Source organism: Xiphophorus maculatus, chromosome 23 (assembly GCF_002775205.1).
Source record: "Xiphophorus maculatus strain JP 163 A chromosome 23, X_maculatus-5.0-male, whole genome shotgun sequence".
Classification (NCBI taxonomy): domain Eukaryota; kingdom Metazoa; phylum Chordata; class Actinopteri; order Cyprinodontiformes; family Poeciliidae; genus Xiphophorus; species Xiphophorus maculatus.
In genome coordinates, this window is record NC_036465.1 from 11,641,160 (window position 1) to 11,656,469 (window position 15,310).

At 36.9% G+C, this 15,310-nt stretch overlaps 3 protein-coding genes and 1 non-coding gene across 4 annotated transcripts; 1 reads left to right on the forward strand and 3 right to left on the reverse strand.

The window, feature by feature from the left end:
* Window positions 1-9: 9 nt before the first annotated feature.
* trnal-aag lies at window positions 10-91 on the reverse strand. Its single transcript has one exon. It is a non-coding gene; the product is annotated as a tRNA-Leu (tRNA).
* A 384-nt stretch (window positions 92-475) lies between these two features.
* LOC102233914 (aurora kinase B-like) lies at window positions 476-4,133 on the reverse strand. The gene is made up of 9 exons (XM_005802082.3): window positions 4,046-4,133; window positions 3,496-3,534; window positions 3,251-3,329; window positions 3,125-3,170; window positions 2,861-3,049; window positions 1,899-2,037; window positions 1,651-1,799; window positions 1,382-1,556; window positions 476-1,031 (listed from the first exon to the last, which is right to left on the reverse strand). Exons 1-9 carry the CDS (start codon window positions 4,049-4,051, stop codon window positions 858-860), a joined length of 996 nt encoding a protein of 331 aa, XP_005802139.1. The 5' UTR covers window positions 4,052-4,133; the 3' UTR covers window positions 476-857.
* Window positions 4,134-5,293: 1,160 nt separating this feature from the next.
* fbxl12 (F-box and leucine rich repeat protein 12) lies at window positions 5,294-8,618 on the reverse strand. The gene is made up of 3 exons (XM_014469907.2): window positions 8,233-8,618; window positions 8,057-8,132; window positions 5,294-7,317 (listed from the first exon to the last, which is right to left on the reverse strand). The coding sequence occupies exons 1-3, from the start codon at window positions 8,331-8,333 to the stop codon at window positions 6,265-6,267; spliced, it is 1,230 nt and encodes a 409-aa protein (XP_014325393.1). The 5' UTR covers window positions 8,334-8,618; the 3' UTR covers window positions 5,294-6,264.
* Window positions 8,619-9,052: 434 nt separating this feature from the next.
* cops6 (COP9 signalosome subunit 6) lies at window positions 9,053-15,287 on the forward strand. The gene is made up of 10 exons (XM_005802083.3): window positions 9,053-9,148; window positions 10,473-10,598; window positions 10,780-10,911; window positions 11,594-11,682; window positions 11,786-11,848; window positions 11,942-11,989; window positions 12,089-12,203; window positions 12,926-13,018; window positions 13,205-13,305; window positions 14,933-15,287. Exons 1-10 carry the CDS (start codon window positions 9,106-9,108, stop codon window positions 15,071-15,073), a joined length of 951 nt encoding a protein of 316 aa, XP_005802140.1. The 5' UTR covers window positions 9,053-9,105; the 3' UTR covers window positions 15,074-15,287.
* Window positions 15,288-15,310: the final 23 nt, after the last annotated feature.

The window sequence follows — 15,310 nt, forward strand, 5'->3', positions numbered from 1 at the left end:
AAAAATAATTGGCAGCGGTGGGATTCGAACCCACGCCCCCGAAGAGACTGGAGCCTTAATCCAGCGCCTTAGACCGCTCGGCCACGCTACCTCATGGTCTACAGCCGCGAAAAACTGCTGTCATGAATAGCCGTAGGACAATTGATGACTGCCGGCATGCGTCTATAATTACTTTCACTAATAGTACTAAACTTTATTTGGAACTGCTATATTAAATACAAAGCTCAAAGTTGATTAACATATTTAAGCACAAAAACAAAAGAAATCTGTTAACCTTTACATGTGTTGCAAAGGCACACGTAAAGGTGTCTGTGCCATTTAAAAAGAAAAAAATCTTTTTACATAGTACAAACTTGTTTGATGTAAAGAATATAATTTTAAGGACTTTAACGGGAGATAAAATAATGCATGCTTTCCAATCTGAGCTACAAAAACCCCACCTTGATCTGGAGAAAATACTTGCATGAGCCAATAGTAATAATAGCAGTACTTGTTATTAAAAGGCAGTATACAACATCTTAAAAGCAATACACTGAACAACTAAACCACCAATGTAAATAGTAGAAATACCAAAAAAAAATTCTGTATTAAAAAAAGTTGTTACATTTGCAAACAATAGGTGCAATTTAATCAATTACAATAAACATGCATTTTCACTTAGAAGCAAAAGAAGTGAACCTTAATTTTAAAACCCTTATTGAAAGGTTTCAGCTAAATGAGGCAGATATCCACTGCTTATCAGTATAATGTATCCCCAGTTACAAAATGCGCCGGAATCATGGCAGTGATAAGACTAGTGCAGAGTCTTTTGAAGGACAGTAAAAAACATTCAGAAAACAGGCCGCAGGTTAGGGAGTTCAGGGCTTCTTCACAGGGCAGGTGGGTGGAAGGAGTCTGTGTGAGTTGGCCTTCACCCATGGGTGGTCAATAACATTCTGAAGAGGCAGACGGTCTATGGGGTTGTGGCGGAGCAGCTTTGAGATCAGGTCCCGTCCACCATCAGAGATGACTTTGGCCAAGTTCAGATCCACCTGAGAAGAAAAAAAAAACTGATCAACATGGTGAAAAATACCTAGGTTTTCATTTATTTCACAACAAGGTATTTAAAACTAATACTGTCATACAACATATATTTAACAGGAAGTAGAATTGTCATTTTTTAAATAAAGACACGTTTTAAATTTCAAAGTACCGCATTACCATAATTAGTTTACTCAAGGTTATATTGCAATAACCTTATACAGAATCATTCATACTTTGAAGCCAAATATAGCAAAATGTCTTCTTGAAGCACTTTATTCACCAAAGTAACCAGACTTTTTTGTGCACAACTACTGAATTCAGCAGTCTAAATTTGTTATACCTGCAAAGAAACACAAACCTTCGTAATCCTCTTGTACGTTTCTGTATGACTCGCTGTTTCAAAGGGCGGGTTGCCAACTAAGCATTCGTAGCATAGGACTCCGATGCACCATAAGTCCACTTTCTCGCTGTGAGTGTGTCCCTCAATCATCTCAGGAGGAAGGTAATCCAATGTCCCGCACATGGTGCGACGTCTGTAAGGAGAGTTAACAAGAGCATGAAGAGCTAAAATAAGTTACTTTAAGGGGCAGCATAATCCAACAGTTCTCAGAAATGTTAGATTCTTACCTTAGAGAAGGTGCATGGACAGACCAACCAAAGTCAGCTATTTTCAGTTCTCCACGATAACCAAGAAGTAGATTCTCTGGCTTAATGTCACGATGGATCACTTTCCTCTCATGGCAGTACATCAGCGCGTCAGATATCTCCTCCATGTACTGGAATTTTAAATTAACATTTGATTAATGCACTGAAACAAATATACAAGGAATTGAAGACAATGTCTTCTGTTTTTCTTTTTTTAAATCAGCTTTTACCGTTGCAGTGCGCTGATCATCAAACCGTCCATACTTCTGGAGTTCTTTGTACATTTCTCCACGTGGAGCATACTCCAGCATCAAGAAAACCCTCTTGCGATCATGGAAATAATTGTAGAAACGCAGGATGTTTGGATGTCTAAGAGAAAAAAAAAACTGAATAAACATACTTAACGTGTAAAAATGGTCAAATAAGATATGCCCTTAAAGTAAAAAGAATGATAAAACAAGAATCTGTCACTGTTATCCACTCAGTCCAACTCAAAAACCTGTTTCAAATTACAACCACGCACTTCAGTGTTTTCTGACATTTTATGTGCAGTTGTACTATAATATATCCATATTCAGAAAATAGATAAAACAGAACTCTGTAAAATGCCCATGGCTTTAGATACTGCTTCATAAGCTAGCCCATCTTAAAACTTCAAGAAACGTTTGCACCAAATAAGAGTAGAGGAAGACGAATAACGCACACTTCATCAACATAATTTCAAAAGGAAAAAAAAGAAAAAATTAAACTTTATGTATAATTTGCCCTCCACTTGAAGTTTATACTCTATTTTGTATCGGTCTCTCTAAATTATAACAAAAATACATAAAATGTGGTAAAAGCATGACTGACTTTGCAAGCTTTATACAGAAGAAAACTTACACTTAATTGTAGTCATAATTTTTACCTAAAATGTTTCCAGTATAGTCAAATAACCATTACAAAGATAGTGTTTTACTACAAAATTAAACTCGATAACTAATCTTAAGTGGTGCAACCAATATCTTATAGGTTTGCATTAGTGATGTGATAAATATTTACACAAATACATTCAAAGATAATATTCTAATATTTGTTGTGACCATTTATAAGTTTGAGCTGTCCAAAAGTGCTAGAAAAATCACTTATATAATTTACGCAAAATACAATAAGTCTAACAGAAAAGAAATATGACAAAACCTGAATTACTAACTTCAGATGTGATTGAATTTCAATTTCCCTCCTCAGTTGATGCTCCACACCTTCCTTTTCCATCTGGGACTTAAACAACACCTTCAGCGCCACAACAAATTGGTGCTTCTTCTCCTTTGCGAGGTAGACATTGCCAAACTTGCCCTTTCCAAGAGGTCGACCAATGTCGAAGTTGTCAATTGTAAGTTTCCTGATATAAATTAGCAAAATGTTTATCATCATAAAGCAAAATAAACAGATAAGATGCTTTTTTAAATGAACTTACCTTGGTGGTGAAATTGAAGATGAACTGGCACATTCTCTCCCAGGACCTTAAAGCAATAAATCATGAAAAACTACTACAGACATGAGTTTATGCAAATCTATTTAGCACATATAAGGAAAGGCTTACCTGTAACATAACTTTTCTCTGAATCAACTTTGGGCTTCACAAGAACACGTTGTGGTCCAGTCACACTCAGGGGTGCAAACTGAAATTCAGAGTAGAAAGATAACAGGGTACAATCATACCTTATAACAAAAGTTATTACTTCAACCAATATTGAATCCCATGTTTCAAGTAAATGCATTTTTATAGGCTTACCACAATGAAGGTTGAGCTTAACTTTTTTTTTTTAATGGAGAATTACCACTAACCTGTCTTTGAAGACCCCTGGGCTCATGATTTTCCTTATTCTGTAAACAAAGGAAAAAAGGATCAGATTCTACTGGTCCCAGATTCTGAAGAAATTTACCTTAATACATATTTGAGTGCCGAGTCAAATCCATCTACAGCTAAAATTTTCCACTTTTTGATTTTTTTCACCAACATAGGGGTTTTAGTAAATGGCAGGATTGTATTACGTTGGAAATTACTGGCAAAATGTTGTTAGTACGATCCAGCCTATTTAAACAAAGATTTACTTTAAAAACTTTGAAGAACGCTGACGTTTAAGTTAATATTTCAGACTCCAGAGTTTACTTTAATCACCACTTTACATCATGTTTGCTCATTTATATAAAGTTTAGCTGAAAATAGGTCATTTTATGTGTACAATTTGGCCTCCTGCTAACGTGATTTGTTTGAAGACACGAAGCTAAAATTAGCTAAAGACTGCCTCAACAACATATTCCGAAAAGCTGTCCAAAAAAAACTAAAATCATATCGACTTGCATCTAATTATTGATGTAAAAACGTAATAATTACCTGCATTTCAGAAACAAATAAAGGTTTTAATTTTAAAACCGTTGAGAGTCCAACTTTGACTTTACAACCACTCAGGCCGCCAACGTTTTCAAAATGCCCGTTTGCTCGCATAGGATTTGTCAGTCATTTTGTACACAAATCCATCCCATTGGTTGGAACAGCTAGAGGAAGGAAGTGCGCGATTGGTCCGTAATATCATTTGTCCCGCCCTATGTTGTGCTCGCATGCTATTGGACCGCGGTATGGGGAAGGAGGTGGAGTTGTTGGGGTTAGAGCGACGACGCTTCCCTTAAACCGTTTTGATTGGACAAATCCTTCCCCTTTCGCTTTAAATATTCGGTTGTACTCTCCTAGTGGTTGTACTCCTGCAGTAAATTTAGTTTTAATTTGGATATTTTACAGACATTGTCTCTGTGATTCACTAGAGGCAGTAATGGCTTATCGTGCCAAGCTTGTCACGACGCCGGTTAGAGAGACCAGTGTACTCGCTCCAGAAAGTGTTTGTTTTGGATTAGGGACCTTCAACACATTAGAGTTGGTCGAAATATGTAAACAAAAAGACCTTCCAAAATTTATAGCTTTCACGTGACCTATACGCTAAGAATCAATTCAGAATTGTGTTACTACACTACAGCAATGAGGCACGCTTGATTTAATTAAATTATCTTTTATTTTATATTAATATTTGTACGGATTATTCTTTAACAGCTGCGAGCTTCATGTGACCAAGACTTCAAATTGATGTTACTACGCTGAACTAATGAGATCCACAAATTTCTGTTCATTTTAATTCATCTCTTTCTTAATGTCAAAATGTTATAAGGAAATCATTGATATTATATTTCAAATAGCTTTCGAAGTGGCTAAATTTCTATGTTAGACTGATTAAACACGTTTATTTTTATTACAATAAATTGTATGCTGAGAAGAGTGGAATTATCTTTTTTTTTTAAATGGCGGTTGTTGTGGATGTTTTCTTCTGCTTAAAAATAAAAAATCAGCACTTAAAAATTGTGTTGCATTTGCTCTTGTAATGTTTGTCAGGTGTTAAATTTTGCTTCATGATGGGAAAATCTTTCAATGGGAGAAAAAGTCAAAATAGAAGAAATCTACAAGGAGGCAAATATTCTTTCTTGGCACTTAACATGAAGTTAAAACCAACCAACGTAGAAAAGCTTTACCTAAAGAAAAGCTTCAAAATAATTTACATTTTCAAAAACAAAGAAAGACCATTTATGACTCAGAATTTATTTGCAAAAAAATATTTTCAACAATTTCATTATTACAAGATTTGAAGTCAAATGCAACATTATTTAGATCCTTACTCCAAATCTTTCATGATTTTTGTTGATAATAAAATAAAAACATTGATATCATTTTGTACTCATCACCTTTAAAAGTCACATCAGCAAAGACTCAGTGAAAGAATATAGTCATAAAAACGTTAAACCACCCTTCACATGAGAAAATACATGATTTTCTGAGTGTATACAAAGTTAGAAAGCAGTTAGGCAACAGGAAACAGGTGGATTTTTTCTTACGACATCTTCAGTACTTTGACTCAAACACCTGCATGTCTGTTGACAGACAACAAGTGAATGTTCTGCTTTGTCTTACATTAAGATGTTCTGCAAATGGTTTATTTTTTCCTCAATGTGAAAACATGTTTCTCCTTGCGTAGTAACCTTAGTTACTTTAAACCGACTGGTTGGTAATATAGTAACAGTAAGATAATACTTGTAGTTAAACTTAACTGTTGCTTGATGAACATGCAGCTCAGAAACAGAGCTAAAAAATTTTGATTCATCAAAGTGTTCAAGCAAATCACTAAGTTTTGAAAAAAGTGATCTTTTAAAGATCTAACTACAGAAATCTGAAAAATCTAAAGTTTCTTTAGAATAATTTTCTTTGCTTCTATTTTTATGTGGCTTTGCATGTAAATGTTAGAACTTGTTCTGCTTGAAATACTAAATTATGTGTACTAGGCGTAACAAAACTAAGAGCTTTACAATGGAGGCCATATCCAATCAAGATGGTCTAGCTCTTTTTTCCCTATTACATTGAGAAATTTTGTAAAAACATATTCACAAACTGTTAAACTATAGTCTATAGTCATTGCAAGACCCTGTCATGTTCTCTATGTTGTCTATAGAAACTCCAAAATCTCCCAGTAACTGTCTTGTAAAGGGAATAAATGCTTGTTAGCCACTTGAATAGATTCAATCTACATTTATCTGAACAGAGCAGTTAGTAAAAACCAGCGAGCATGATGGCAACAGACCAGCCAGTGAGCGGCGCAGACTTGGGAAGGGATCGGTCCCATCCAGTGTTCTGTTCTCATCATTACTTTCTCCACCAGTACCTCCCTCCTCATTCTGCTGCTCCTCTCCACCTTCCTGCTCCTGTCCTTCCTCTGCAGGAGGACTCTGCCGAGGCTGGAATGTAACGTCTAAAAACTCCAGCTGGCGGAGCCCGCGGAGCATCCTGCAGCTCCGCACGATCTGCAGCTCACTGAGTGTACAGGCCCAAAGATGCAGACATTTTAGGTCCTTCAGACGGCTGGCACAAAGCAAGCCCGGTCCCACCTCCTTCCCACCAAGACTCAGCTCCTCTAGTCCAAGCCACCCTGCCCCCAGTCCAAGGGAGGCCATCTGTAACTGGTAGCCCTGTCGTCCTGTAATGCCTATTTCAAGATATTTGAGTCTTGAAAGCCCTTCCAGCCCTGAGAGGCCTTCTTTGGCTGCACAGCTCCTAAGTCCATTTGCTGTTACACGAAAGGTATCGCGTAACTCCAGGCGACTGAGCCTCTCCCAGGATGCCAGATTCTGCAGATGCTGGTCTGTAAAAGATGGGACGTTGTTGAGGACCAACCTCTCGACACCGATTCCCGAAGGAGAAGCAATCCCCTTCCCTTTCTGACAGCGTCCTTTCTGTTGAGCACCAACACTACATGTGGCTTCGGCTCGTTCATGAGGTAGACCAGGTGAAGTAGGCAAGCTTTGATTGAAAAAACTACGAGGCAGCTCACAGCCACGCAACTCCAGCACCCGCAAAGATCGGGGCAGGATTTGGCAGTTTGGTAAGCTTCTGAGATCAGCATGCAGAAGACAGAGTTTACTCAGGCGGGGACATTTGGTGGACAAAGCCTTGAGCCAAGACTCAGAGAGAAAGGTGCCGCCTCGGGCAGAGAGCAACAAACCACGCAAGCGAAGGCACCTCAGTCCACAACCCAGGTACTGACGCAGAAGGAACCAAAGGATCCGGGACGTCACCTAATACACAGAGGACAGACCATGAATGGATGTGAGAGAGGTGGAAAGAAAAAAAACAATTAGTTTCTATCACTGACTGCATAGGTGCCCAAACACATAAAGTGACATAGGAGGATAATAAAATATCTGTAGACAATAGCATCAAACATGAACACTATGTAAAATTGCTTCACACACAGCATTTTTAGAAAATAAAGAAATTAGTATTTTCACAAACATTTTCCATAATAAAGATGTATAGTGTTAGTCATGATAACTTGGGCTTTACACAGTAAAAGAACAAAATAGAAATGTACTTTAAATATGGTATATTCTATATCACACAAAACAGTAGGGAAAAGAAAAATACATTTACATTCTGAATTGAACATTGATATGAGCAATTTATTTGGTCACAGCTTTTACAAGTCACGTAAACGTTCCTAATGTTTTCTAAAACGTCACTGCTACACATTCAAGTAGACTACAAGCTTGTCCTCATCAATATGGCTTTTATTCAGGTATGTCACAGTAAAAAGGGCAGATTGCAAATTCACACCAATCTTTTCAGAGTTTTATTTGTGAAAAGTTTTGAGATCCCTATATCCGTTAATTTTTCCCTCCCAATTATGAACTACTTTGTATTGTTCTAAGAAATACAATCCCAATTAATATACATCGACGCTTGTGGCAATGTGGAAAAGTTTAAAGGACGTAAATACTTTTGTAAAACAAATTATAAACAAAAATCTACTCTTACCCCTTTCCATGCAGTCAGATCAACTGTTCTCCACAGTCTTTGGTCTTTAACGAGGCGTTTCCATCTCTTGCACACTCTACACGACAGGAAAAACAAAAGCAACAACAGAAAACCTCATTTGAATGAGTCACAACAAAGAAAAAGCAGCTTTTTGTTTCACAAGCAAAAATACTTACCTCCCAGCTCTGACGAGCTCTCTGACACTTAAGTAGGAGAGTACGTCAATTAAAATGTTCTCTGGAAAGTAGTCAAGATTACAGCCTTTAAATTCATCCATTTTGTAAACAAAACTCTCAACACGGACCTATATCCTGACGCACAAGGGTTGCGCCTATATCAGCAATCCCCAAGAAACAGCTGCCCATACACAGAGTGACCTAAACTGGTGATGAAATCACAACTCTGTATTATTTTCCGCTGGTACAATAGCGACTCGGTCGATGCAGCCTTTCTCCAAATGACACTGGAAAAAAAGTATTTTAAAAAGAGCAAAGGACAGCACCTCATTTAAGAAGACTGGCAGAGGAAGTGTTGCCACCTAACGTTCATTAAGCGAACAATCTCTTGCGCTTGCGCGGTTTACCGGTGTTGTGCTGAAAAAGGTCCACCAACCGTAAGCATCTAATTCTGTCACCGGAAGCGCCTTTTTAAGACATTTGTATTCTTCAATAAATTCTGTTAATAAATAAATTTCAATAAATTCAAAAAATAGTAAATATACTTGCGCTTTCCAACTAACAATTAAACCATAACGCATTCCATTATGTTATATATTTATGGTGGCAATATTTATGGTGGCTCAATTCCTAGGATTTTCACCCGGAAATTCTCTTGTAGCTCAGAGAAAATACATTTTTCTAATAATAGACTATTTGACAAGATAGTTAGAGAACTGATATGAGTATAAGGCATTTAGTAGCACTGGAAAACACGCGTTACTTTGTCCATTCTCTTGCGAGAACACGCTAACAAACGTAAACAGGAAAACGAGCGTCTTGAAATGATCTTCCCCTGACGGCGTTGCTTTTGTCGACACAACACCGGACAAGATGGCGACCAGCAATGGTGGAGGAATGGAAGTGGATGGAACAGGCAAGTAATTATAATTTAACCCACCACATAAACCTCGCACCGACATGAATGACCATGGAGGTTGCATCACGTGTTGTGTATTTTGGTTGTAAGTGATCGTAAATGGAGATTTTGTCGTGTTTTCAGGTTGCTGACACAACCAGGATAACGTTCACATCTCTGTCTTCTGTTATTTTTCACTTTGAATGTTAAGCAGCCACTTCTCATTCACTCTGTTCCCGAGTCTGAATTTATTGCGTGAATCTTAATCTTTCCGCACCGACAATATATTAATGAATCTTTGTTTTGTTTGCCTATTTCAGTCAGCAAACAAAAATGTCACTTGAAGATCACAGTGCACGCATAGTATTTAATCTGTGTATAGTAATTTTAACAATGCATTTGGTAGTAGATACCTTTTGAACAGTTTGGAAATGCATTTTTCCCCCCCTGGTTCGGTGTTATTCACTTCATTGCTCATGCACTACCTAATGTCAACATATATTTAGTGTATTCTTGTTGGAACATGTCTTTAGTAGGTCTTTGTGTGTGTGTGTTTTAAATTACACAATTCAGGCTGATTATGTTACTTTTTATTATTACTGTGACATGCAAACCCCTCGGTATAAACAGGGATTTGGTGACCAGACACTAGAAGTAGACATAAAAATCCTGACAAGCATAGTCTCTAAAATTCTAATAAATGTTGAAACTAAGATTACAAATAATAAAATAATTCAGCAAATAAAATATAAGTCAATTAACTTGTGCAATTGTTTTAGGCAACTACAATAAGCATTTATTAATCAACAAAAAATTTAATTGTTATAAAGTGTGATAAAACTAGAGGCATAATTAAGGTAAGATAAAATTCAGTTTAAAAAAAACAACAGCCAAAACACACTGAATAATTGCCAGACACTTAAAGTTGAGGTTGATCTGGATAAAGTAACAGAAGCAATTCAGATGGCCTATATCTAAGTCCGCTAATTAGTGGGTTAAACAATTATAAACTAAATTTGACTGTGCTTAGTTATCACCAGGACCAGACTGGAGTGAATGCAAACAAATTTAAATCTCTATATATTTATATTTAGTTTGATTGATCTGATTACATGTGAATCTGTGTATGAAAAGCACCAAAAGCACATGGTTTAGGTTTATTGGATAATCTGATAACTGGCACCGCCTCCTCTGCCGATCTCTTTTTCTTCTTGTCTGTAGCCATTATTAATTCTTTTGTTGCTGTTGTTTTTGCTTAGATAGTCCATTTTTGTAAATGTTCGTGTGTTTTAGTCAATTTCCTGCTAAAGCCCACCTTGTGTGTTTCTTCATATATTTGCAGCCAGCCCCAGTGTTATGGCCTCAGGGGTCACTGGGAGTGTTTCTGTGGCCTTACACCCTTTGGTTATCCTCAACATATCAGACCACTGGATACGCATCCGGTCCCAGGAGGGCCGACCAATGCAGGGTATGTGTGATTTAACTTCAGTTCTTTACTCTTTTACATTTATAAAGACAGTACCATCTTAGGGTTTTTTTTGGCATATCTTGACAAGCACTTATATTTTAAAAAAACAATAAAAAATTTGTTTATAGCAGCATTAATTTAGATACACATCTGTTGTTTATTGTCTGCTCTGTCTTCTCAGTGATTGGCGCTCTGATCGGGAAACAGGAGGGTAGAAACATTGAGGTGATGAACTCCTTTGAACTAATGTCTCACACCATAGATGAGAAAGTGCACATCGACAAGGAGTATTACTACACTAAAGAGGAACAATGTAAGAATCAATTATTTCATTATCAATCCCAAAGAGAACAGTTTGACAAATATAGAATAGCATAAGACAATTTCAAGGAGTATAAATTCAACGTTTGTGAAAATGTTGAATTTTAACATTTTCACATGTTAAAATTGTAATCTTATTTAAATAAATAAATAAAATGAAAGCATTATTTCTAGTCATTTTTCCAACTTTGGTAACTTGCTAAGGAGAGACAGAAATGTTTGCAAAACTTGTCTTAAACCAAGTGACTTCATGAGTTGGAAAGAACTGAAATGTTCCATTCTAATGAAACAGGTTACAATAGTTTCTGGAAAATCCCGTTTTCACAAAACAGAGAAATAAATAAGGATGTGAGATATCATGACCATAATCCTCCATTTCATCTTTCAACCCTCTGGTACTAACATTTTTCTATGCCTGCCAGCCATTTCTTTGCAGATTAATGTAACGAAATTGAATTACATTTCCAATAAAACATAGCCTTACACCTTACTTTTCAATGTAAGTGAGTCTTCCAAATGAACAATGGCACTGACTTTACCTCAAAATCAGTTGCAAAGTGTCTTAAACACAACAGATTTAATGTTTGGGTGTGCCCGTCACAAAGCCCTGTAGAACTTTTGTTTAAGCAGCAATAAAAACTTTTAAAATATGACACCAGTTTTATGTCCCCCAGTTAAACAGGTCTTCAAGGACATGGAGTTCCTAGGTTGGTACACCACAGGTGGCCCTCCAGACCAGTCAGACATTCACATCCACAAACAGGTTTGTGAACATAAAAGCCAGTGGCAGCAGTTTAAGACTAATTTCAGCGATCAAAATGATGAAACAACCCTATTTATGTGTTCCTGTTTTCCTTTTGCACCAGGTGTGTGAGATCATCGAGAGCCCCCTCTTCCTCAAACTTAACCCGATGACCAAACACACTGACGTAAGTCTACCTGCATTTCCAGTTCAAGGCTGGAGCAGCTGTGGATGGATTTCATTTTGATCCCGTCGCTTCTGTTTTGTTTTTTTCCTTCAGCTTCCTGTTAGCGTTTATGAATCTGTGATAGACATCATCAGTGGCGAGGTAAGACTTCCTACCCAGCTCAGTCGAAATGCTTTTTTCTTACCATATTAACTTAATTTCCTATTTATTTATGGGGTTTTTGTTGTTGTTTTTAACCAGGCCACCATGTTGTTTGCTGAGCTGACATACACTTTAGCCACAGAGGAAGCAGAGAGAATTGGTGTTGACCATGTGGCTCGAATGACAGCCACAGGAACTGGGGAAAATTCGACTGGTAAGTAAGCTTATCGCCATAAATCACTTAATTGGTGCTTGATAATTTCCATTGTAATGATTACTATTTTTTAAAGGGCAACTGTGTTTACAGAGACTTCATAATCCATTTCACTTATGGTTTTAGTTATGCGTGACTTTTATTTCCAATTTATTTATTAAGTTGTTTTGTTAAATTTTATTTGATGATTGTTCTTTTGTATTTATTATTTTACTTAAAATATCATCCAGTTCCAGTGTTTAGTGATTTATTTTTAACAAAATTAGTTTATTGGTATTTGAGAGGGCAAACTTGTATTATTGTGCAATTATCATTATATTCATAGAAAATGGTCTTCAAACAATATCGTTTATTACAGTAGTAATTATTGCAATAATTTCTGGGACAAATTATCATCGAGGAACATTTGGTGTCATGACAGGCCTTCTGGTCGAAACAGACCATATTGACTCTTAAAGGGGTGTTTAGACAAACATCCACATTTGAAGTGATCTGTGTTTATCGAACATCAAAGATTCATATGGTTATTTTTGTAGACAGGCTTGATTAACAAATGCGTCTTGATTATTTATTTTTTTGTACATATAGCACAGATTACATGAGAATATACAATCCCTTCTCATTCAGATCAATTTGATGGTACATATTGTCATTTAAATTAATTTTATAGTTGAGTAACTGGATGCTTTGACACTTATTTGTCCCTCTGTTTTCTGCTTTAGTGGCTGAACACCTTATTGCCCAGCACAGCGCGATAAAAATGCTCCACAGCCGAGTAAAGATCATTCTAGAGTACGTCAAAGCCGTCGAAGCAGGTAAGCAATCATATTTATGAGGCACAGAAGGGGAAAGAAATATATATATATCAAGCAGCTGTTACCAAATAGTTCTGCTCCTTTTTTTTCTTTTCAAAAACACTTCCTTAATTTTAAGTTGCACTTAGACTACATCCTGAAGCGTTATCTCACTGGATTGATCTTTCTTCTGTGTTTGTGTGACAGGAGAGGTGCCGTTCAACCACGAGATCCTGCGAGAAGCAAACGCTCTTTGCCACAGACTGCCGGTCCTCAGCACCACAAAATTCAAAACTGACTTCTATGATGTATGTAATCCCCACAACTGAGGATTCTTCTTTTTTTTAACAAGCATTTGGGTTCACTTATTCAACTATCTATGTTATGAAGTAACACAGGCAAAATTCTTAGTATGAACACGTCAGTCAGCTGATACTTCATTTGCACCAGGAGAAACACACGAGTTCTACAGCTTCGAGAACAATTTTTTCTTTAACACTGCCTGATTATATTAAAAGACCAACAGTTTTATAGAGCTGAGTCAGAAATTGGGTTTATGGATTCAGGGGAAAATGATGAGCAGTAAGTAGCGCATTAACCTATTAAAACTCCATGACTGTGAAGAAAATTGGAGACAGGCTGTGTTATTGTGACTCTGACTTTTCTTATTTTTCATTCAACCAATCAAAGCACAAATAAACTCCAGAGTTTTAAATTTGGCACAAAAATGATTCGTTCCTCCGGTCCAGTGGCAAAGTGGTTTTTGGTCGGCGCTGGGTCTGGCTAAGTGGAAAAGGTCAAATACTTTTTTTACACAACAAAATTAAGGCTGCATCTGTACAATATCAGTGTGTGCAAGTTTCTTATGGCAAGGACTGTTTGGAGTCCAAATGCTATCAACTTCTAATTTATATGCTGATGTAATATTTAGCTGGACAAAGTCTCATGCCTGCAGATGCTTACACTGGACATAAATGGCTTCCCAATATGCTAAAGGTCAAAGAAGGTCAGGAACCCGAGGTTAGAATGAAAGGAAAAAAGAAAATTGGCAAATATTGCATCTGATATCTAATATCTAAGTATTTGCCAATATTAATGCCACTGCAAGATCTTCTGATATCGTGCAACTCAAAACAAAATCTGACCATTGTCCTAGAGGAACAACATAGTTGCTGAAAATATATCTTCTGACTGGAAGCAATATTTTTGCGTGGTTGTTCATACTGCTAATTAAATGCGACTGCAGTCAGACTTCTGAAAGCCTGTAGGAGCAGAAGAAGAAAGTTGTGTCATACAGCAGCGCTCTGTGTACAGAAATAATGCAACATTATTGTCAGAAGATTATAACAAGACAAAGGAAGTTAACGAAAAGAAAGCAAAACTAATTGAAATGACCTTTTGTGGAGCATTTACTGTAACTTCTGTAGAGAAGTTTGTTAGGATGCTTTGTCAAACCAGCAGTGGTCTGTGATGTGCTTCAGTGGCAGAGCTATTTTATAAGTTCATAATCATAATTTTCAGCCATTATTTATGTCTGTATTTACCCCCATCTGATTTCTTCTGGTGCAGAATTGTGATGCATGTCTCATTTCAGTGTTGGATAAAAAGCATCATGGACCTTCTGACTTTTGAAAACTATCGAATGCAGATCCAACGTAGTAAAACATAAAGACGTGGCACAGATCAGATTTTTTTTTTTTTTTTTTGGGTGAAAAGGTCAGAATTGGTCCGTTCAGATTGCTGTGAAAAAGTTGGATTTGATTGCCGTGTGAACGTAGCATTAGTGTTTTACTGAAAATTCATGACTTGACAGAATAACATTTTAAGGATTTTGAAATGGTGTCAACAGATTAGTGTTCTTCAACAAAAGAAGTAAGTTCAGAGATGAACACTTTTTGCTGTTTCTCACTTTTTTCATTTCCTGTTTCCCTGCAGCAATGTAACGATGTGGGGCTCATGGCCTACTTAGGCACCATCACCAAGACCTGCAACAGTATGAACCAGTTCATCAACAAGTTCAACGTCCTGTACGACAGGCAGGGCATCGGCCGGAGGATGAGAGGACTCTTCTTTTGAGCTGGCAGGGAGGCAAACACTCTTTTCTGTTCTCTCTTTTTGTTTGTGTTTAAATAAAAAAAAAAAGATTTTACACCTTCAATCTATCCAAAAACCACTCAGATCAGTTTAAAACCTCTCTACAGCAGTGAGATCGCTGAACATGGACGTTATTTTACCCGGTTCGTTTTATTGTTTCACGTTTCTGTATGTAATAAAATGGTTTTTTTTTTCATGGTGCTTTGTGTCTTCTTCCAG